The sequence below is a fragment of the Pantherophis guttatus genome, chromosome 4 (genome assembly GCF_059756535.1).
Source record: "Pantherophis guttatus breed Tessera chromosome 4, ASM5975653v1, whole genome shotgun sequence".
NCBI lineage: Eukaryota > Metazoa > Chordata > Lepidosauria > Squamata > Colubridae > Pantherophis > Pantherophis guttatus.
Window position 1 is genome coordinate 155,671,323 of NC_142066.1, and position 24,239 is coordinate 155,695,561.

Here is a 24,239-nt window from a genome sequence, read left to right on the forward strand (position 1 = left end):
CAGGAAACCCTATAAGATTTCAGACAAATGGTTGCCCAGTTCAAGCATAAACCATAGAAATAGACTCAGTTAAAAAGATTAATTTCCTAAACACAATGACCAAGAATTATTTTATCTGAAATAGTCAGGTATGACTCGCGATCACCAGACTAGAAAGCAGAAGATGATGAGTTCTAGTTCCTCCTTAGGCATGAAAGCCTGCCGAGTGGTTTTGGATCAAGTCTTGAAAATGTCAAAACGATGCCATGTTGTGGTGCCATTGTATCACAACCTCTGCTGTACATTCTTAAGTCATGTCAAGTACATGACAATATCACAATTCAGGTGTCCTTCACCCTTTGCAAACACCCAAATTCACAATATCAAGAATGCTTTATCCTTCACAAATAATTCAATTCATATTTATCCTAACACTCCCCCGCAAAGACCCCAGAATTAGAAACACATAGAACATTCTACTATATGCGCTGCATGATTAGACTGTATGTAGTAGGTCTTACAAGTTGCATTTCACAATCTCTTTTAAAAAGTCATTGAAATACTCTCAATTCGGTAGGAGACCTGGTGGATGTTATCATCTGTATCTCTTGCTATCTATCTTCACATGGATGATGTTCCCCAGGGAGGGAGCCACCATGGAGAAGACCCTTTTCCTTGGTTCTACCATATGGACTTCCCACAAAGAGAGGACCCATAACACGTTCAGCCTCCTTGTTCTGGTGGATTGGGTGGATATAACTGGGAGAAGATGGTCCTTCAAATAGCAGGGAGGAAGTCACCATGGAGAAGGCCTTTCTTCTGGGTCCCACCAGATGGATCTCCTTAAGAGAGGAAACCCATAACACCTTCTGCTCTCCGCTCTGGTGGTTCGGGTGGATGTAACTGGGAAAAGATGGTCCTTCAAGTAACAGGGAGGGAGCCACCACAGAGAAGTCCCTTCTTCTCAGTCCGGCTGAGTGACTTCGTCCCTCTCTCTCAACTCAACCCATCTCACAGGGTTGTTGTTGAGGGGAAAATAGGAGGAGGAAAGTATGTTGGATACGTTCACTGCCTTGAGTTATTTGTAAAAATAATAAAGGCGGGGTATAAACAAGAAATACTGTATATACAAATTCCATTTCGTCCAACTTAAGATCGGAACAGAAGAGGAACCTTAGTTATTGCTAACCTCTGGAAGACTAGGAGAGCAAATGTGTGGGATCATAAAATAAACCTTGAATAATTACAAGACATTCTGCATCTGGTTCACACCACTGTTGTGGGTACTGATGAAGAATACTGTGGGTATTCTTTTCAACCTGTATAATCTTACTAGGTGATTTTTCTGTGGAGGCACCACACTGAACTGACCCACAATCAGCCTAAACAGAACTTAGAATTTCAGGGTCGGAAGGGACCTTGCAGATTTTTGAGTCCAATCCACTGCTCGAGCAGGAAGCCAAAGACCTGGGCCTCTTCTGCCACAAAACAACAACAACGCCAACTAGGCAAACACAAACACTAAGCCAGTCCCAAGAACAAACAGGAATGCCGCATCTTCTGAGAGGTAAGAGAATGCACCCATTCAGTCCTTAATTAGCCACCCTTAGCCATCTTGAATTAACCACATTGTGAGAGAGCAGATCAAAAGGCCCTACCTTCTATTGTGATCGCTTGCTCAGGTCTCTTCTCCGGAGCCAATGCTGTTGTGGTTTGACGATAAAGGTGGGCGCTTCCCTTCGCGGTCCCCAACCTGTTTATCAACTGAAGACAAGTTGACAACGCTAGTAAGAACGTATGTGTGGATTTCGGATGAAGAAGAAAAACCAACTCCAGGTGGTTCTTCACAAATCTATACAGGGGGTTCTTGACTTACGACCACAGTCAAGCCCAACATTTCTGTTGTTAACGTTTGTTAAGTGAGTTTTGCCCCATTTTATGACCTTTCTTGCCACAGTTGTTAAGTGAATCTGGCTCCTCCATCGACTTTGCTTATCAGAAGGTTGCCAAAGGTGGTCACGTGACCCTGGGACACTGCAACCGTCATAAATATGAGTCAGTTGCCAAGCATCTGAATTTTGATCACATGTCTGTGAGGATGCTGCAATGGTCATAAGGGTGAAAAGCGGTTGTAAGTCACTTTTTTCAGTGCCCTTGTACGTTTGAACAGTTACTAAATGAACTGTTGTAAGTTGAGGACTTCCTGTACAAGGAATCGCTTTGTGGAGGACGTAGAATCATGGCTCTGGAAGTGACCTCAGAGGTCTTCTAGTCCAATCCCCTGTTCAAAGCAGGTGAACTGAGCCATGGTGGCACAGTGGTTAGAATGCAGTACTGCAGGCTACTTCTGCTGACTGCTGGCAACCTGCAATTTGGCATTTCAAGTCTCACCAGCTCAAGGTTGACGCAGCCTTCCACCAGGTCGGTAAAATGAAGACCCAGATTGTTAGGGGCAATATGCTTAGAGAGGGCTGTGAAAGCACTGTAAAGTGGTATAAGAGTCTAAGTGCTATTGTATCCTGGTCAAATGGTTGTCCAATCTATTTTTGAAAACCTTCAGTGATGAAGCACCCACAATTCCAAGAGGCAAGCTATTCCATTAGTTAATTATTGATTAATTTCTCCTTAACTCTAGGTTGGATCTCACTTTAACTAGCTTTCACTAGTTACAGGTAGTCCTCGACTTACAACAGTTTGTTTATTGATTGTTCAAAGTTCTAATGGATATTGAAAAATATCACTCAGCTTGGTGGTTTACTTGCAGATGTTTCATAACCCAACTAAGTAACATCATCACTGTTAGAAGGGAGGGCTCTCATTTTATACACTACGGCTTGCCCTGCGGGTGTTGATGGGAATGTTCTTGGTGATTCCTTAATTAGTTCAGGGGCGGATTCCAAAACCCGTTGCTACCGGTTTGCTCGTGGGCGCATGCACACGTTCATGCGCGTGCAACAGTTCTGCGCAGAAACAAGCAGGTGGGCGAAGCCTCCCACCGCCGCCACTACCGGTTCGCAAACCAGTAGCAACCCACCACTGAATTAGTTGATTTTTTGTTAGCTTGTGTAGAAAGTCAGCACCCCCTCCCTAGAAGAATGAAATAATTTGTGGGATATTAAACGAAGCAGAATATTATATTCCCCCAAAGGGAGAAATGGAGAAACATGCTCTTAAGGGAGACAGTATCCAGCCTCAGTCTCCAAGCAGAAACCGAGGAGGCCAGTTTTTAGAAATGCAGATTGGATAATCCATTCAGAAAAACTGGGGCAATTTATTCAAAAACACCTTTCGTAATTAAAATGGGATTAAGAAAGGGCAGGACATGATCTTGATTCCATTTATTAAGAAAAGTGGAGACAATACTGGTCCATTAAGAAAGGCAGGCCAGAGGCAACAGGCAAAATGCTATAAAAATTGTATAAAAGCCCATGCACAAGAAAAACCAGTTGTTCAGCTGACCCAGAACTGCACGCTGTCTTTGTGTGGTTCTGTTCATCAATAAACAGAATCTTTCTTTCCAATCAGCCTCCAAATGGGTTTTCCTTCCAACACTTGTTTGTGTAAGTTGGACTGAGACAACTCAGGATGTCTTAACGGAACAAACGGAACGTGCCCAGCAGATGCATGGCAGGTGTTTGGCCCAGATGTTTTATGGAAAAGTTCCTGTCTCATAACAATTTAAGAAGAAGAAGAAGAAAGAGAGAAACTCACCTCACACTCATAGAAACCTTCATCATCCTCACAGGCATTTTTGATAACCAGGACAATCACGCCACTTCGTGGCTCACTGAAGCTCTGGTGTTTGTTCGGGTCAGTGAGGAGGTTCCCATCTTTATACCACCTGGAATGAGAAAGGGGAGGAGGGGGAAGAAGAGGAGAGGAGAGAAGAGGAAGGGAGGGGAGAGGAGGGGAGGGAGGTGGGGAGGAAGGAAGGAAGGAAAAAGGAAAGAAAGAGAGAGAAAGGTAGGAAGGAAGGAAGGAAGGAAGGAAGGAAGGAAGGAAGGAAGGAAGGAAGGAAGGAAGGAAGGAAGGAAGGAATAATGGAGGGGAAGAGAGGGAAAGGAAGGGAATACAGATTTATAGAGGAAGGCCTTTATACCGAGGTATACCGGGGGCCAGTTTGGCCAAAGTCACCCAACTGGCTTTCATGCCTAAAACAGACTAGAACTCACCATTTCCCAGTGATTGTCCCAATACAGAGAATACAGATTTTTACTCTTTCATGTCTTATCTATTCAGAGAGTAGGACACAACAAGACATGAAAAAGAAAAAACTGGAAGCAATAATAATTATTATATCTACATGGTTCTCCTCCTCTCTTGAAAACAGCTTTCAGAACGTACAGGTACATTCTGAAGTCCTTGATTTACAACGGTTCCTTTAGCAACCCTTTAAAGTTACAACGGCACTGAAAAAGGTAACTTATGACTAAATCCTCACCCTTATGAACATTGTAAAAGTTCTCATGGTCACGTGATCAAAATCCAGGTGTTTGGCAACCGGCATGCTGATTATGATGGTTGCAGCGCTTGGAGATCACATGATCGCCATTTGTGACCTTCCAACTTCCGACAAGCAAGTCAATGGAGGAAGTCAGATTTGCTTAACGACAGTGTGATTCGCTTAGCAACCACAGTGATTCCTTTAACAACCTTGACAAAAAAGGTCGTAAAATCAGGCACAACAACCCCCTGGCCTAGCCACAAAAATTCAAGTCCCAATTGTGGTTGTAAAGTAGAAGACTCCCTGTAAAATAAGCCTTTGTAGGCTAGAAAGTCCTATCCAAAAACGCTGTGGAGCATGGGCTTGATTATTCCCTTACCTGATTTGGGGGTATGGTGCCCCTTCGATAGTGCAAGTAAACTGTGCATCTTCGCCATTGGTGTAATAGGCATGTTTCATCTTGTTCACAAACCGAGGAGGCACTGGAAATTAAAATATACCATGAGTAAAGTGTAAGCTTTGTAAAAAGAGAGAGGAGTAAGTCAAATACTCTTCTAAACCCACATTGCATCCAGAAACATGGTGCATCCATGTTTCTGACATTTGTTCGTTTGGTTGTTTATATCCCGCCTTTATTGTTTTTACAAATAACTCAAGGAACAGAACATATCCAATACACCTTCCTCCTCCTGTTTTCTCCACAACAGCCTTGTGAGGTGGGTTGGATCTGAGAGAGAAAGCGAACAGACTAAAGTCACCCAGCCAGCTTTTCTGCCTGAGATGGGACTAGAATTCCCAGGTTGCTGGTGACTGGCCCATAGTCACCCAGCTGGCTTTCATGGCCAAGGTGGACTAGAACTCCTACTCTAGCCTGGAACCTTCATCACTAGACCAAACTGGCCCTCACCTTCTCCACCAACCTTAGAGAGCACACAATTCTCCCTTTCTCTTGGTCCCATTTTAAAAGTGGGTTTATTGTCTTTCCTTCCCTTCCTCTGCTTTGAGGGGACTCTCATGGTGTGTGTTTTGTTGTGTTATGTAACAATCACCTCTTCCTTCCTTTTTCCATTACACCCCAAAAGTTCTACTAGCTGACTGGATGCCTTGTGAGAGCAGGATTAATGTGTAGAACGATGAGAAATCTTAGTAATTTCTCTCTGGGCCTTCAAAATTGCCTGTGTGTGTTTGTGGATCTGTGCGTGTCTTTGTGTAATGCTGGTACCTTGGACGAGAATTTTCCCAAGGGTGCTGGCACTGCCAGCTGGACTAGACGCATAGCACAGATATTGCCCTGAATCCACTCCGGTCAGATTATCAAGGATCAATGTGCAGGATCCATCGGGATCTTCTATGACGATGTGGTGAGGATCCACTTCGACTGGTTTCCCATCTGCAAAGCAAGAGGTAAAAAGATACCCTTTGGTGAACATGTGGCTGGACTCAGACTGTAAAATGAATTTCCTTTATTTATTTTGACAACAAGTAGTCCTTGATTTATGACCTGAATGCACCTCGTTAAGGAATGTGGTCGTTAAGAGAGTCGGGACCAATTTTACAACCTTTATTTCTTTGATCAATTGATTTCTATATTTCTTTTGCCACGAGGTTCAGCGAATCCCTGCCATTGTTAAGTGAATCACACGGCCGTTAAGCGAAGCAGGCTTCAATGGCGACTGTGTGACCCAGAGGTGGTACTGACTTACCTTCGCTACCGGTTCACAAATGTGAGCGCGCACTGGTATTCAGTGCTGAATACCAGCACTGGTGTGACCTCAGGACATTTCAGCCATTAAAAATGCAAGTTGGTTATCAAGTTTCCAAATTTTGACAATTTAATGCTGTGACAGTTGTAAACGTGATGACATGGCATAAATCACAAATATATATATATTTGTTCTGAAGTCATTCTTCCATTTTATTCCCTCTGAGTCGTTCTTAGCTTTAATTAATATCCTTAATATCCTTCAATTAACAGCTGACCAACGAGATAAGTTCATGTTAACATTAGCATACATGACAGTATTATATCTGGGAAACAAAGATGAGAAAAGGGAGATGAAGAATATACAGGCAGTCCTCGACTTACAACAATTTACTTAGCGACCAAAGTTACAATGGGGCCTGCAAAAAAAGGATTTATGACTGTTTTCACACTTATGACCATTGCAGTACCCCCATGGTCACTTGACCAAAATTCAGATGTTTGGCAACTGGTTCATATTTATATTGGTCGCTGTGTCCCACAAAGGGGGAGGGGTGTCACGCGATCCCCTTTTGCGACCTTCTGACAAGCAAAGTCAATATGGACACCAGATTCACTTAACAACCATGTTACTAAATTGACAACAGTAGTGTTGTCAACTTAACAATGGTGGCAAGAACGGTGGTAAAATGGAGCAAAACTCACAACAAATGTTTCATTTAGCAAGAGAAATTTTGGGCTCGACTGTGGTCATAAGTCGAGGACTGCCTGTACATTAGACCAGTGGTCCCCAACCTTTTTATCGCCGCGGCCCGCTGAGCGCGCGCAGGGGTGGGGGCACGGCCCAGGAGCTTTTGCGCACGGCCCAGGAGCCTTTGCGCTGCAGCGTTCATGTCCCCCGGCCGCTGCGCGGCCCGGTGCCAGGTACTCCACGGCCCGGCACCAGTCCGCGGACCGGGGGTTGGGGACCACTGCATTAGACCATCAACAGGCACCATTGAGAAGTGATAAGCAAAAACAAAATTAAAGGAAAAAATTATCTATCATGACTGCATAGCTGGTATCACTCAATAAGGCTTTAAGGGAAGTCCTCAACTTACAACCATTCATTTAGTGACCTTTCAAAGTTACCACAGCACTGAAAAAAGTCACTTATGACCATTTTTCACACTTACAACCGTTGCAGCATCCCCATGGTCACAGGATCAAAATTCAAATGCTTGGCAACTGACTCATATTTATGATGGTTTCAGTGTCCTGGGGTCATGTGATCCCCTTTTGTGACCTTCTGACAAGCAAATAAGGAAAATTTGCTTAACAACCATGTTACTAGCTTAACAGCTGCGATGATTTGCTTAACATCTGTGGCAAGAGAGGTCGTAAAATGCAGCAAAACTCACTTAACAAATGTCTTGCTTAGCCACAGAAATTTTGGACTCAGTTGTGGTCATAAGTTGAGGACTACCAGTAGTGTCCCTGCTCAAAAATCTACCGCTTTTTTCTGACCTTAATTATGGGGAAACTGAGGCTGGTTGTACCTTTATACCAGGTGATGCCTGGTTTAGGGGTTCCTGTGACTCGGCATGCCAGCTTGACAGTTTCGCCCAGTTCTGCTGTACAGTCCGCCAGTTCCTCTTCAAAATCAGGTGCATCTGAAACAGGAAAAAAAATCAGATTTGATATTCGCTAGGAGACAATAGACTTCTAGTCATTCCCCCACCACACACACACTCTTAAGCTGTCTTCAGAGAGCTTAAGCTGCACTGCATGCAAAAGCAGCAAAAATTAAACTTCAGGAACTGAAGTCTTGAGTTCTACTCACCCCATACAGGGAGACTGATCCGTTGCTGAATACTACAGATCTCTTTCACCCATGAGTTTTTGATGATAACGGTGCGCGCCTGGAAGAGATACTTCCGGACCGAATCTTCCCGTTCGTGCCAAATCTCAAACGCCCGGTCATCTCCTTCGATCAGGTCATTCACATCGATGTGAGATAGCTGAACAACCAGAAACCAAGGTTATAAGTCAGCCAGGATCAGGTGCACATTTGCTATACATCTTACGTCTGTATAGAGGTAGTCCTCGAATTATAACCATTTGTTTAGTGACTGTCTAAAGTTACAACAGCAGTGAAAAAAGTGACCTAGGACCATTTTTCACATCTATGATCATTGCAGCATCCCTAGTTACACGATCAAAATTTAGTTGTTTGGCAACTGGCATGGATTCCTGACGGTTGCAGTGTCTCCTGGTCACGTCATCCCCTTTGGTGACCTTCTGACACGCAAAATCAATGTGGATGCCAGATTCATTTAACAACTGTGTGATTTACTTAACAACAACAGGGATTCACTTAACAACTGTGGCAAGAAAGGTCGTAAAATGGGGCAAAACTCACTTAACAATTATCTTGATTAGCAATGGAAATTTGGGACTCAGTTGTGGTCGTAAATTGAGGACTATCTGTATGGTAGTCAGTCAGTGAGTCTGTCTGTCTGTTTGTCTGTCTATCTATCATCTGTCTCTGCCTGCCTGCCTGCCTGCCTGCCTGCCTGCCTGCCTGCCTATCTATCTATCTATCTATCTATCTATCTATCTATCTATCTATCTACCGCCTTTATTATTTTTACAAATATCTCAAGGCAGAAAACATACCTAATACTTCCACCTCCTATTTTCCCCACCACAACAACCCTTTGAGATGGGCTGAGCTGAGAGAGAGAGACTGACCTAAAGTCACCCTGCCAACTTTTATCCGTAAATTGGTAGAACTCACTCCCTTCTGGTGATTCGCCCAAAGTCACCCACCCACTTTCATGCCTAAGGCAGGATTAGATGTCACAACCTCCCAGTTTCTAGCCTGATGCCTTAACCACCAGATCCAACTGGCTGCACTGCTGTGAGATGTGAACCTCTAAAGCTATATCAACAGATAATACAGTATTGTTCTGATTGCTTAACCTGGTTTTAGTTAGATACCAAAAAGTAGCCAGAGAAAGACAACTATTAAGGAAGGACATATTCAACCTTCATCATGTTCTTGAACAGATAGCTGTAAGTATCCATCTTCGTGTCCCGTTTTGGTTTGCACACCAGCAGGTAACCCTTGAAGAGGAAGGCATGGCGCTTATGTCCCTTCCAAGCCATGCGCGCCCCCGGAGCACCTTCCCACACAATGAACTGTCCCTGAAAAAAAAAAAAGCAAAACATGTGGCAGGGAGTTTCACTGGCTTTATAAGTCACAGCATCAGAAAGATCTACTGTAATCTAGCAAGGGTTTTGACCTTTTGCTTCTGGATCTGCCCTTTGGAGCAACAGACTTTTTATCTCCAGTCATGATTAGAGTTGGAGTTATTTGTCTGAAACCTCTAACAAACTATCACCTGAAAAGAAAGTAAGGATTATTAAGCCTGATTTCCTCTTTGCAAAGGAGAAATAACTCACAGAGGTGAACATATGCAACACACCTTCTCCTCCTATTTTCCCTGTAACAATAATCCTGTGAGATGGGTTGGGCTGAGAGAGAGGGATTGGCCCAAAGTTACCAAGCCAACTTTCATACCTAAGGTAGGACTATAACTCACCATCTTTTTTTTTTTAATTTGATTTATATGCCACCCTTCTTTGAAGACTCAGGGCAGCTTACAATGCGTTAAGCAATAGCCTTCATACTTTTGTATATTTTATACAAAGTCAGCTTATTGCCCCCCCAATCTGGGTCCTCATTTTACCTACCTTAGAAAGGATGGAAGGCTGAGTCAACGTTGAGCCTGGTGAGATTTGAACTTACAGTAATTGCAGGCAGCTGATGTTAATAACATTGCTTTAGTCTGCTGCACTACAGGGGCTCTCCTGGTTATTGGCCCAAAGTCACCCAACTGGATTTCATGCCAGAGTTAGGACTAGAACTCATTGTCACCTGGTGACTGGCCCAAAGATGGCCCAGCCATCTTTCATGCTTAAGGTGGGACTAGGACTCACCACCTCCTGGTGATTGGGAAAAGTCACCCATCAAGTTTTCATGCCTAGGGCGGGACTAGAATTCACCAACTCCTGATGATTGGCCCAAGCTCACCAATTCCTGATGATAGGCCCAAAGTTGTACCTAAAGTGGGACTAGAACTCCACGGTCTCTTTGTTTCTAGACTGGTGCCTTAACCACTAGACCAAACTAGCTTTTTAATTGCACAGTCATGTGACTTTGGGCAGCTGATTGCAATTTTATAAAAGAACATGTCCACTGAAAAGCACCAGGATCAAATTGAAAAACATATTTTGGGGTTCAGCAGAAAGAGCCAGAGACTTAGCAGGCAGGGGCTTCCGGTTGCGTCACGCTGAAATGGAGGACTAGGAATTGTATAGCTGCTTATCCTAGTTCTCCCTTTTCTGTGTCTGGTGGTTGTTCCTGCGCCATCGTGAGCCGTGGAGAGGCTCGCGAAGAAGGGGAGGCATCGGGGCATGTGAGGAGGTGGCTCTCCCTCACGCCGGCAGATTTCTTCTCAGGGTACCAGTGCAGAAAGAGGGTGGCATGGGATCGCCTCGAAATCGTGACTATACCAATTGGAGAGGGAAGCCCGCCAGCATGGTGTAAGAATTCTACTTTACTAAGTTAGCTCCGAGCTGACTGAACCTCCTGCCTAAGAAACATAAGATTTGCCATTTACTGGGGGAGCGGCTGAAATGGAGAAACGGCTGTCTTGTAAACTTCTTGCTGCTAGCTGTTATTCCCCCCTCAGAAGCGGTTATTGATCTCCCTTTGAACTTTGATATTATCGAAACTTCATCTTCTCCCTTTTTTTTATTTGATATTATTTAAAAATTATTATTTTTTTATTATATTATTATACTATATTATTATATTAATATTATTATAATATTATTAATTATAATATTATTATAAAATATTATTTATTTATCCATTGTCTGTTGGATGAGGAATAATTGATTGATCTTATTTATTTTTTATTTATTTATTTGTTTGTTTCCATTTCTATACCGCCCTTCTCCAAATAGGACTCAGGGCAGTGAACAGCCAAAGTAAAAAACAAAACATACAAAATTTAAAAACAGTTTAAAATAATTAAATATTTTGGCCATAAATTAAAACAACCCAATTTAAAATCAATTTAAAATTTAACTCAAGCCAGCCCAGCTAGTTGAAATAAATAGGTTTTCAGGGCCCGACGAAAAATCCGGAGGTCTGTTATTGTATTGATCTTGTTGAAGACATAGTGAGATTTTCTCTGTTACTTCTCTCTTTGTCACATTATCAGAAGAGGTGAGCTTTTTGCTTACATCCTGACTTGACACTTTTTTCTTTTTTCCCCATTGCTGAAGACGGTGACTGCCCTTGGTTGGTCTTGTACTGCCACCTAGTGGTGGATTTGGATATTACAACTAAAAGGAAAGGAAAGGAAAAGAGGGGGGGGAGATATATATATACACTGCCTCATAGTAAACATTGAAAATTGACTAATTTGGATATATTAAGAGCTGATGGATTAACTTATTTGATTTAAAAGATTTGATTGACATATTTATTCAATAAAGAGTAGAGGAACAGTGGTTGTTTTCAGTTATGTCTACATCTTCAACTATTACCACAACAAATAAGAAACTCTCTGCCTACCTCTGCAACCCCAAGTTCGACATATTTAGTTTCTAGAAGAACATCGGAAGATATGTCGGCGACAGGGAAGATGCCCTCTATGCAGGCTCTTCAAAATATGTTACAAGCCATCCAGGAATCAATGGCTAAAAACCAGGAGTCGACATTTAAGAATTTTGAGGACTTGGGAGCAGATGTGAAAGTGGAAATGAGAGGGGTTAAGGAAGAAATTAAATAGATGCGAACTGAACTGGGAGATATACGACAGACATTAATACAACAAGAGGAAAAAATGAAGGAGATAGAGAAGAAGACGGAGAAATGCGAAGGATGGATGGACAGTTGGGAGAAGAGACAAATAATGATAAATAGGGACTTAGAGGAAGAAATAATTTTTCTGGAAATGGAGAGATCTTCTTTTTTTCTTAGAATACAGAATGTGACAGAAGAGAAAGGGGAAAAACTGGATAACATTGTAGGAGAAATAGTTGCAGAAACTTTGGAGGCAGATAGATTCATGATCCAACGGGATATTGATGAGGCCTTTAGAGTATTCACTAGCTACGCAAAAAGGAACAATCTCCCTCGGGAAATTCACATTCGTTTTAACAAGAAAGCTTTGTGCGAAGAATTTTATAAATGAACAAGGGATCAAACTATTACATATAAAGGCCAACCGATAATAGTTTTGAAATAAATCCCACATCAGGTAAGAGAACAGAGATGCAGATACCAATTTTTGACGACTTTCCTGAGGAAAAATGCAATTTCGTATCGTTGGTTATTACCTGAAGGCTTATTGATGACATGGAGGGATAAGAAAGTGAGGATTCGGAGTCTTCAAGAAGCAAGAGAATTCATGGAACAACAATTTAATTTGTCAGAATTAGATGTTGAAGGAGAAGGGGAAAATAGAAGTCTGGAGGAATCGCAAGAGGAAGAAGAGGTAGAGGAGAGGAGAGAAGGAAAGGCGGGAAAGAAGGGTGGGGGAACACGAAAAGTTGAGGAATTAACAGTGCCTCAGAGGGAGACAAGAGAAACAGCTAAGAAGGCTATAACAGCGGGAAAGTAAAAACTTAGGTGAGAAAAGAAAATGGGGGAATTAGTGCGTTTGATATCTGTAAATATTAACGGTTTAAATGCTCCTAATAAGCGTAGTAAGATTTTGAATAAATTAAGAAAGGCTAAGTATGATATTGTCTGCATGCAGGAGACCCATATAAAAAAAGATCAAAACCATTTGTTAGAATGCCGGGCGTTGGGTAAAACTTATACTTCATTAGCAGGTCAAAAAAAAAGAGGGATAGTGGTATTGTCAGCGTTCCAAATTAAGCTCTCTTCCAGCGCTGACATGAACAAGATGAAGCAAAGACCAGAAGCGTTGATTTATTGCTGAGATGAACTTTTACCTAGTTTTCTGCATGCAACAGATAGGGTTTCCTGGGGGACGAGGGTGGGGGCCACATTCCTGTGAAAAGAACGTGCCGGGACGTAGAGATGGATCTGCATGATGGCCAATGGGACATTGGGCTGGAGAGCGGAAGAGGAGGGGGTTGGAAGGAGGAGCCAGTTTGGCTACAACTTGAATCAGAAATGTCGGTTTTTTTTCTGTTCTTAAATAAAAATGATTCATTAGAGATCTTGCACTTGAAAATGAAACTTATTTAAGATAGCACCGAAACCTGACAGATAGCCAAACTCCCTCAAAGCCAGGCTGGCTGAGTTTAAATCATCCCGTTCCCTCCCAGACGTATGGTCGGATTGGAGGTTATCCCCCGACACTATGGCTGAAGCGAAGGTCTCGGAGGAAAGCCTGCTTCAAGCAGCAAGTGGAGGAGAAGCGGTCGTGACTCCAGCCAGTTTGGAAACTACGAAGGCTCAACTCTCCCCGCCTTCCTTCTCGGAAAAACTTCAAACAGAGAAGCCTGAATCAGATAAGTACCCGGGGACTGTGCCAAAAGCTTCAGAGGCGGAATTTCCCTTTCCTAACGTGAGAGACAAGGGAAAACCCCTAAGTGAATTGGGCAGAGCCTCCTGGCTATGGGAGTGGGAACAAGCCAGAAAACAAAGTAAGCGCCAAGAAATTCTAAGGAAGCCACTCGAAAACCCCATAGATGAGTTGAAAGAGAAATTTGACCGTGCCACCCTTCAGGGGGAGGAACCATCCTGCAGACCCAAAGAAAAGAGAGAACCAGTCTGGGCTGTTGACCCGAGAGGACGTAGGCCAAGGCGCAGCCCTTCCCCCCTTCACAGCAGGAGGAGAAGGAGCCCAACGATGCATCCATGGGTCCCCCCCCTCCCAGAAAGCAGCAAAGCCTAGATGAGGCAGCACCTCCATACCCCAGGATGAGAGGCGAGGCAGAGGACTATCAACACCGAGACCGGCCCTACACAGCTCAGCACAGAGAGGAGAGGGCAGACAGGGAGGAGCCACCCCAATTCAGAGGGAAGTTCGACGGTGACCCAGACAACCTCGCCCAATTCCTCGATTCAGCTGAGATATACATAGAGCGTTTTGGACACCTTTACCCTTTCCCCAGAGCCCTAGTGAATGCCATTTCGGAAGGGCTGGAGGGAGAAGCAAAGAGGTGGTCAGCATCCCTCTATAAAAACAGGGCCCCCCAGCTGCAAGATGCGGATGGGTTCTTGCAACTATTGAGAGCCCGTTATGAGGAGGAGGAGGACGACCCCTATGTGGAAGACGAACTCAGAAACCTAATGCAGAAGGGGAAGCCCATCAAAGAGCATATCCGTGAATTCAGGAGAGTCGTTGGGACACTGCCTCCCTTACCCGAGCGATTGCTGGTGTACTTTTTTAGAACAAGCCTAGATAAGAGAATTTCCCAAGTGACTGCTTATCGTGACATCCCAAACCGACTCTCTGAATGGTTCCGGGTAGCGATAAAAGTCGACAGAGGGTTGCGGGCGAGCGACACGCCGAAACCACCAGAGGGAAAGGAGAGAGGTCGACCAGACCAAGGGCCACTCAACAGACGGGAACCCCCAACATCACAGCCCTCCCACAGACCAACTGCCCCACGGAGCTCACTGAAATGCTACCAATGTGGGGGGAGCGGCCACATAGCAGCAAGATGTGGAACGCCGAGACCGGGACCAGCTCCACCGCCCAAAGCACGACCGGAACGAGGGCCCAAGCGCGCCACCCACGTACCGCGGGAAAACCCCCAAATCCTGGAGTTTTTCGCTCACCTGACCGAAACCAGAGGAACCCCAGATGAGGGAGATCAGTTTCCCGAACTCTATGACACAGAGGACGAAGGCGAAGACGACCCGATGGTGAGTGGACCTGTCCATCCTTTTCTTTTCCCCATACGCCTAACAGCCCCCAAAACAGGGGCCCAAGAGACTTTCCAAGCCCTAATAGACTCTGGTAGCACACGGTGCCTAATCAACCTACCCACAGTTCTGAAATTGGGAATCCGAGCTAAACAGCTCAAACAACCAATTCATTTTGAGCAAGTTGATGGGTCCCTAGTTGGGGGAGCGTACGCCACACACTTGACCGAACCCGTGAGACTAGAACTAGCAGATCACTGGGAGACGATCCGCTTCATAATAGCCCCCAAGATGACAGAACCAGTCATATTGGGACTCTCGTGGCTGGACAAATGGGGCCCAATCATTTGGTGGCAAGAGGGGACCCGCAGACTGAGAATAGCAAAGGGCCCCCAACCCCTGCCGCCCCAACCAGAAGAATTCCCTCCCACGCTGAGACCCCAAAGCAGCCCTCCACCACAAAACAAAACACCACCAACACAAGGGTCCCTCCCAGAAGGTACAGTAAAGCAATTGGCAGCCGCACCCACCACCACTTGTAATGCAGATCAGATCCCAGGGGAGTACCAAGACCTTGCTGAAGTATTCAGCGAGGCCGACTATGACATTCTGCCCCCCCACCGCGAGACTGATTGTGCCATCGAGATTATCCCGGGAGCGAAACTACCCAAACCAAAAATGTATGCCATGACGCCCCGAGAAATGCAGGAAATGCGGGACTACATAGACAAAAACTTACAAAGGGGATTTATTGAGCCAGTAAAACCAAGGGTAGCGGCACCGGTCATGTTTAAAGAGAAAAAGGACGGCTCCATGAGATTGGTGGTCGACTTTCGAAGTATCAACGCTGTATGCGTGCAAAACTTGTACCCCCTCCCCCTCATGAAAGACATGCTAGCCCACCTAGCTAAAGGGAAGATTTTCACCAAACTAGACCTTCGAGAAGCTTATTACCGGGTACGCATAAAGGCAGGAGATGAATGGAAAACAGCGTTCAACTGCCCCCTGGGTAGTTTCCAGTTTAAAGTAATGCCCTTTGGTTTGCAAGGAGCCCCGGCAGTATTCATGCAGTTAATAAATGAAGTCTTACGTGAACACCTTTACAAAGGGGTCCTCGTCTACCTGGACGATATTCTTATCTACACAGAGACCATAGACGAACATATACCCCTCGTCCGCCAAGTACTGAAAAAACTGCTACGGGCAAAACTATATGTCAAACTGTCAAAATGCGATTTCCACCAATCACAGCTAGACTACCTGGGCTACCGAGTATCAAATGAGGGGATAGAGATGGACCCAGCCAAGGTCCAATCAGTTCTACAATGGCAACCCCCTCGCACCCGCAGACAACTGCAAAGTTTTCTAGGCTTTGCGAATTTCTACAGACAATTCATCCCCTCATTCGCGAAGATTGCCAAACCTTTGACGGACCTCTTAAAGACAGGAAGCCCAGCGATGAAACCTCGCCCAGGACAACCCTTACAGTGGGACCTGACCTGCCAACAGGCGTTCGAGACACTAAAAGGACTGTTCGCGAAAGAACCTGTCTTAAAACACCCGGATCCGGAACAGCCTTTTGTCATCCAAGCAGACGCAAGTGATGTGGCAGTAGGAGCCGTGTTACTCCAAAAGAACAACCAAGGTGATCTACAACCCTGCGCCTACACTTCCCACAAACTCACCGATACGGAGAGGCGATGGGCGGCGTGGGAGAAGGAAGCATTTGCAGTAAGATGGGCCTTGTTGACCTGGCGGCACCTACTACAGGGAGGCCAAAAACCATTTGAAGTCTGGACTGATCATAAAAACCTAGAGGCCCTAAAAACCCCACGAAAACTGTCACCCAGGCAAGTGCGGTGGGCACAATACTTCAATCGTTTCAATTTCGAGCTTAAGCACATCCCAGGAGGGAGAAATTTCCTGGCTGACGCCCTCTCCCAGATGCCCCAATACAACAGTGAGCGAGAGCAGGTGGTGAATGCCATCATCCCCTCCACCCAAGCTGTGGCCCAAGTGATCACCAGACGGCAACAACGTGACCAGCAAGGCCAACTTGCTAGTGACTTAACTGCAAAATTAAAAAATGAAACGCTGACAGACCCCTGGTATCGGGACAATCAACATCTCTTGACAAAAAGAGAGGAACTAGCATGGAGGGGGACAAAGCTCTATGTCCCACAGAGTTTACGCATCCTGATTCTCAAGAGGAGCCACGACGTTAAACCAGCAGGACATTTCGGGTTCCTAAAGACTCTGCACCTAGTACGAAGGCAGTTCTGGTGGCCACACATGAGAAAGGACGTAGACAGTTATGTAAAGAGCTGCATCACTTGTGCCACGATGAAAACAAGACCAGGGTGCCCGCCTGGATTGTTGCAACCAGTAGCTGAACCAACAAGACCATGGGAGGAGATTGCAATGGACTTTATAGTAGACCTACCAAGGAGCAGTGGAAATACAGTGATCTGGACTGTAATAGACTTATTCTCCAAACAGGCACACTTCATTCCTTGTAGTGGACTGCCTTCAGCCCGTCAGTTATCCAAACTGTTCCTGAAACACATTTACCGCCTACATGGAGTCCCCAGGAGAATCATCTCCGACAGAGGGGTCCAGTTCACAGCAAAGTTCTGGAGGGAGTTTCTACGATCTATAGGTTCATCCCAAGGGCTCAGCTCAGCATTTCACCCGAGCACCAATGGGGGGGCAGAAAGACTGAACGCTATGATAGAACAGTATTTAAGATGCTACGTCGACTACCAGCAGTCCAATTGGGCAGACCTCCTATCTTTTGCGGAGGTTGCATATAACAATGCTGTCCACAGCACCACGGGGCTAACCCCGTTCAAAATAGTGAGTGGCATGGATTTTGTCCCCATGCCAGAATACCCGAGGGAGCCCCCTTCCTCAGTCAGTTTGACCGACTGGATGGCAATGTTGAGACAAACTTGGGAGAATGTTAAGAGGGCGCTGGCAAAGGCGGCTCAATCTTATAAGGAACAAGCAGACAAGCACCGAACTCCCCAAAGACCATTTCAGCTGGGAGAGAAAGTTTACCTTTCCACCAAGTACTTGAGACTTAGACTCCCGAGCAGGAAATTGGGCCCAAAATTTATAGGACCATTTCCTATAATAAAAATAATCAACCCTGTTACAGTGCAATTGCAGTTGCCACGGCTTTTGGGGAAAATTCACCCCGTTTTTCACAGTAGCCTTCTAAAACCTGTAGTGGGGTCTACTTTAAGACCAACGCCACATGAACCCCCTGGACCCTTGGTTGTTGGGGGCCAAACACACTACGAAGTGCAGCGGATTCTAAATTCAAGATGGCACAGGGGGCGCCTCCAGTACTTAATTAAATGGAAGGGCTACCCGTTGTCAGAGGCTTCCTGGGTGAAGAGCGCAAACATCCAAGCAGATCGCATTATAGCAAAATTCCATGCAGACCACCCAGGGAAGCCGGGAGGGGGGGGTGCACAGCCAAGGAGGGGCTAATGAGATTTATCTTGTTGTGTTTTTTCCCTATGGGATAGGTGATGTCGCAGAAGTGAAGGGAGAGGGGCCGGATGTCAGCGTTCCAAATTAGGCTCTCTTCCAGCGCTGACATGAACAAGATGAAGCAAAGACCAGAAGCGTTGATTTATTGCTGAGATGAACTTTTACCTAGTTTTCTGCATGCAACAGATAGGGTTTCCTGGGGGACGAGGGTGGGGGCCACATTCCTGTGAAAAGAACGTGCCGGGACGTAGAGATGGATCTGCATGATGGCCAATGGGACATTGGGCTGGAGAGCGGAAGAGGAGGGGGTTGGAAGGAGGAACCAGTTTGGCTACAACTTGAATCAGGAATGTCGGGTTTTTTTCTGTTCTTAAATAAAAATGATTCATTAGAGATCTTGCGCTTGAAAATGAAACTTATTTAAGATAGCACCGAAACCTGACAGGTATATGTACAACATCATTTGAAATCCCAACAGGTTTTTGCTGACCAGGAAGGCTGGGTTCTCATGCTCGAAATAGAAATTGCCCAGTGGAAGTCTTTATTGGTTTGTATTTATGCCACTAATGACAATCAGAGGACTTTTTATCAAAATTTATATGTTAAACTGGGGGAACTGGAATATGAACATGTCTGTTTAGTGTGGGATTTCAATGCTGTAACGGATAGAATGCAGGATTATGTCCCGGGAAACATACAAGGAAGGTTGAAGGATATTAAGAGAACATTACCAAAAATATGTAATGATTTAAGGGAGGAATTTGGATTACAGGATATATGGAGGTTGAGAAATCCCAATAAAAATCAATATACTTATTTCTCTCCCAGACACCACTCGTGGACCTGAATAGATATGATATGGATGTCTCTTGAGTTGAGGGGGTTGGTCTCGGAAGTGGAAATAGGGACCAACCAGTGGGCAGACCATAACCTGCTAATGGTAACTTGGAAGATCCCACATTGTAGGAAGGGTAGATGGAGAATGTATTCTGAAAGATGAAGAATTTATGAGTAAATTTAAGAAGGAGTTATATCTTTTTTTCCAGGAAAATGAGAAAGAGGATACTTCAATATACAATACATGGGATACGGTTAAGGCAGTGATGAGGGGATGGTTAATCAAATATATGATTGATAAACATAGGGCGGGTAAGAAACACCGAGACAACCTCTTGAATAAATTATAACAGGTGGAAGAAAGGATGCAAAATGGATTAACCCAGAAAACATTGATAGAGGAAAAGGATTACTGGCAACACCAGATTAAATTTTTAGATCAAGAGGAATTAGCAAATAAAATAAAGTGGACTAAACAAAAATTTTTTGAAAGGGCGAATAAAACAGGAAGATGGTTGGCTTACCGGCTTAGAAAGGAGCAGGAACAACAGAGAATAGAAGGGCTGAAAGATGTAATTGGGAATCTTCATTGTACTAAGGAAGGCAAGAGAATGGTAGCTCAGGATTTTTTCAAACAGCTTTATCAGAAAGGAGAGGAAAATATTTGTGAAATTCGGAAATATTTGGAAAAGACAGACTTGCCTAAAGTCTCGGAAACAATGAAGGAAATTCTTAATGCGGAATTTACAATGGAGGAAGTAGAAACAGTTATGAAAGCACGGGCGAATGGCAAAACCCCGGGTAGAGATGGCCTTCCAGTTGAATTATACAAAATAGTGTTTGACGTGGTAGGAAGACACATGACGGATTTATTCAATGCGGTTATGAAAGAGGCTCAGGTTCCAGTATCTTGGACTGAGGCTTATATTTCTATTATCCCAAAAGAAGGAACTGATCTATCTCTTATTAAGAATTATAGACCTATATCATTACTAAATTCCAATTATAAGATATTTGCGGGGGTTCTTGCAGCCAGGCTTAGTTGCTTCCTTAACCAATTCATTCATTCAGACCAAAACGGCTTCCTTCCTAATAGATATCTACGAGATAATCTTAGAATTATCATGAATACACTAGAATTTTTTGAAAATCGCCCGAATAAACAATTAGCTTTAATTTTTGTTGACGCCCAAAAGACGTTTGATAGAATCAGTTGGGAATTTATGATTTCTCAATTGGAATATATGGAGTTTGGTGGGAATTTTATTTGGGCAATTCGAGCTATCTACCGGGAGCAGACTGCAAGAGTTCTCATAGATGGAGAGGAGACGGAGAGAATTCAAATTCGTAGAGGTACAAGACAGGGATGTCCCCTTTCCCCATTGCTATTTGTATTAACTTTAGAGCCCCTGCTTAGAGAAGTGAGAGGAAACACGGAAGTAAGAGGAATGAAGATTAGGCAGGAGGAAGTTAAAGCCCAGGTTTATGCAGACGATCTTGTATTTATCTTGGATCAACCACTGGACTCAGGCCTGAAATTATTACGCTTGATTAGAGAGTATGGGAAGGTAGCGGGATTACTGATGAATGAAGAAAAAACTAAAATCCTAGCGAAAAATATGACTCAGATGCAAAGGCAACAGCTGGAGCAGTTAATAGGTTTAAGAATAACAAATAAAATTAAGTATCTGGGTATATGGTTGACTGCCAGATGCTCCTCCATAAAGGAGGATAACTATCTTCCGCTTTACAGCCAGATGCTCAGAGACCTAGAAAGATGGAAAAATCTCCAGCTATCAATTTTGGGAAGGGTGGCAACCATTAAGATGTGCGTGTTACTCAAATGGTTATTTCTATTCCAAACAGCCCCGGTAAGGTTGAATAAAGAGTTTTTTACAAATTTGGATAGGAGTAGATCTAAATTTATCTGGCAGGGAAAGAGGCCGTGGATTAGACTTAAAATGTTACAAGAACCCAAAAATAGAGGAGGACTTGGACTCCCAAATTGGGAGCTCTATCACCAAGCAGCGAACTTGATTTGGGTGAAAGAATGGATGGTCCTACAAAAGAGACGACTTTTGACATTTGAAGGAGCCGGTCTTCAACATGGCTGGCACTATTTTCTATGGCCGGAAGCATCCGGCCGCCCTAGATACTTTGATGATCACTATTTACGTAGGACGCTTGGGTACACTTGGGAAAAGGTTAGTAGAAGAGTATATTCAAAAGTTCCATGTTGGATTTCGGCGCAGGAAGCTCAGATTTACCCGACATTGTATAAAGGGGAGAAAACCTTGACGTATGAAGTTTTTTGGGATGTTCAGGGTAATCCGAAGTCACGAGAATTATTAATTCTTCAAGGATATAAGATAGACTGGTGGTCTTATTCTCAAGTGCACTCCAGGTATAAAAAAGATTTATATAGTGAAGGAATCTACCGTAAAAGACAAGAATTGGATAAGATCTTATTAGAAGGAGGGAAAGGGATACTATCTAAATGTTATGCATATTTATTGTCTCTGCAGATAGGACAGGATGTAGTGAAGGATTGTATGATAGCGTGGAGGTGAAATTTTGGATATCCCCTTGACTTCCAGCAATGGGAATAGATTTGGTTGAAAAATATGAAATTAACCACGGCTTCTTCATACAAAGAAAACATATATAAAATGGTCTACTGGTGGCATCTCCCCCCTGCGAGATTAGCTAAAATGTTTCCCAGGACTTCTGCCTGCTGTTGAAAGTGCGGTTACAGTAATGGAACTTATTTTCACCAATGGTGGACCTGCCCGCAGGCGGTTAAATATTGGAAAAAAATACGGCAATGGATTTTGAAAATTACACAGATTAATTTGGAATTAAGGCCCGAGATTTTCCTATTGGGGGCAAAACCTTTGAATGTTAAATCAGATATATGGTTCTTGTTTATTCACATTATCACTGCAGCAAGATTAGCATATGCGCAGGAGTGGAAAAATCAATATTTACCGATGGATTTGAAAATAATATATAAAATTAATGAGTGTGCGGAATCAGATCAATGAACTAGATTGATCAATGGTAAAAAAGATTCAGAATTTTATAACAGTTGGAAATTATGGTATGATTGGTTCCAGAAAAGGTGGGATAGAATAGATATATGATGATGTATGTATATGATGGCAAATATGTATGTATAAAGGAATGACTTTATATTTATGGACAATGTAATCACATTATACCATGGTGGCAGGATTGTATATTTTATTTGTGTATTGGTGTATAGAATATAATAATAAAAATTATTTTTTAAAAAAAGAGAGAGAGACTTAGCAGACAGATGTGTTGTCAGAATGAGATGCCTATCTTTCATTTACCTGCCGAATGGGTTCCCCTAATATTTCCAGGGTTCCAGGGTAGTTCTCAATGAGAGAAATATGAAGGTTGTTTTCTGCTCGTCTGTTGAGTGCAGAAACAATGGCGTAGGCCTGTTCCAAAAGGGCGCAGTTTTGAGTGTTCCTTGCTTTGTTTCGGATCATGTCCTGTGAACACAAGAAAGGTACCATTTGCCCTCTTTGTGACAAGATGAATATTTGCAGCAGAAATATGGTTGAAGTGGAAAGGAAGGAAGGAAGGAAGGAAGGAAGGAAGGAAGGAAGGAAGGAAGGAAGGAAGGAAGGAAGGAAGGAAGGAAGACTGTCAGTATTGACTATCCAGGATCTACTGATCACTTCCATCAACATTGACAGGGAAAACCACTCCCTTCTAGTACTGATGATGTTACCTAGCTTGGTAACAAAATGTCTGCAAAAAACCCCACCAAGCTCAAAAAGTACCAAGGATCTCATAGTCCTCCTCCTCCTCCCCGCAAACCCCACTCCCCTTTAACATTGATGTTATCGGATGGGTCATCAGACACCTGCAAAAAACCTGCCAAGCTCAGAGAGCACTAAGGACCCCACTGTTTTTTCTTACTCTTACTCCTCCCTCCCTCCCATCTTCCCTTTTTCCTCCCTCTCTCATTTCCCCCTTCCTCCCCCTCATCTTTCCTCTCCTTTCTTCCTCCCTCCCTCCCTCCCTCCCTCTTCCTCCCTCCCTCCTTCCTTTCCTTCTCCTCCCTCTGTGGCTACTAACTGACCTGCCATCCCTCGCACCCACCAAGGGCATTCATGCACCACCCCCTTACATCTTATCCTGCATTGCTTAGTAACAACAACCCCAGTCCCAATTGCCATTTTAACCTGGAGACAGCCTGTACAAGTAATCCTCAATTTACAACCATTCATTTAGCAATAGTTCATCGTTCCAACCACACTGAAAAAAGCGAGTTATTACTCCTCACAGTTATGACCGTCATAGCATCCTCTCAGTGACATGATCAAAATTTGGCAAACGGCATGTATTTATGACGGTTGTAGCATCCTGGGGTCATGTGATCACCATTTGTGATCCCCAGCCTGCTTCTGACCAGCAAAATTCAAAGCAGGAAACTGGATTCACTTAACGACCACATGATTCACGTAGCAACCGCCATGACTCGCTTAACAACCATGGCAAAACTGGTTGTAAAATCGGGCGCCAGCCACTTAACAATCACCATGGTTAGCAATGGAAATTCTGGTTTCAATTGTGGTCATAATTCGAGGACTTCTTGTACTAACTTCCTTAGCACCGTGAGACCCGGTTTTGTTGCGCTAGCAACCAACAAGTGACTAAAAATTGTGCTCCTAACCTTGATTGCTGTTTGATATTTCTGGATCCGGTTTATGGGTCTCTCTAGATAGTGTTGCAGAGGGAACATCGGTGGCAGGGAAGGATCCTCACTAGCCAGTGTCCCCTCTGTGTATCGCTGGAGGGAGAGAAACATAATAGTAAAGGATTTATTCATT

The 24,239-nt window shown here is 44.0% G+C and overlaps 1 protein-coding gene across 3 annotated transcripts in view; it reads right to left on the reverse strand.

The window, feature by feature from the left end:
* The window catches only part of OBSCN (obscurin, cytoskeletal calmodulin and titin-interacting RhoGEF), a 258,005-nt gene that overhangs the window by 80,486 nt on the left and 153,280 nt on the right, over positions 1-24,239 (reverse strand). For all 3 annotated transcript variants that reach the window (XM_060684486.2, XM_087894267.1, XM_060684487.2), the window contains 9 exons: positions 24,083-24,199; positions 22,728-22,892; positions 9,156-9,314; positions 7,948-8,125; positions 7,664-7,777; positions 5,646-5,813; positions 4,803-4,905; positions 3,691-3,820; positions 1,638-1,743 (listed from right to left, as the gene is read on the reverse strand). In XM_060684486.2, the coding sequence (XP_060540469.1) occupies positions 1,638-1,743; positions 3,691-3,820; positions 4,803-4,905; positions 5,646-5,813; positions 7,664-7,777; positions 7,948-8,125; positions 9,156-9,314; positions 22,728-22,892; positions 24,083-24,199 (1,240 nt within the window). The remainder of the gene's footprint in view (positions 1-1,637; positions 1,744-3,690; positions 3,821-4,802; positions 4,906-5,645; positions 5,814-7,663; positions 7,778-7,947; positions 8,126-9,155; positions 9,315-22,727; positions 22,893-24,082; positions 24,200-24,239) is intronic.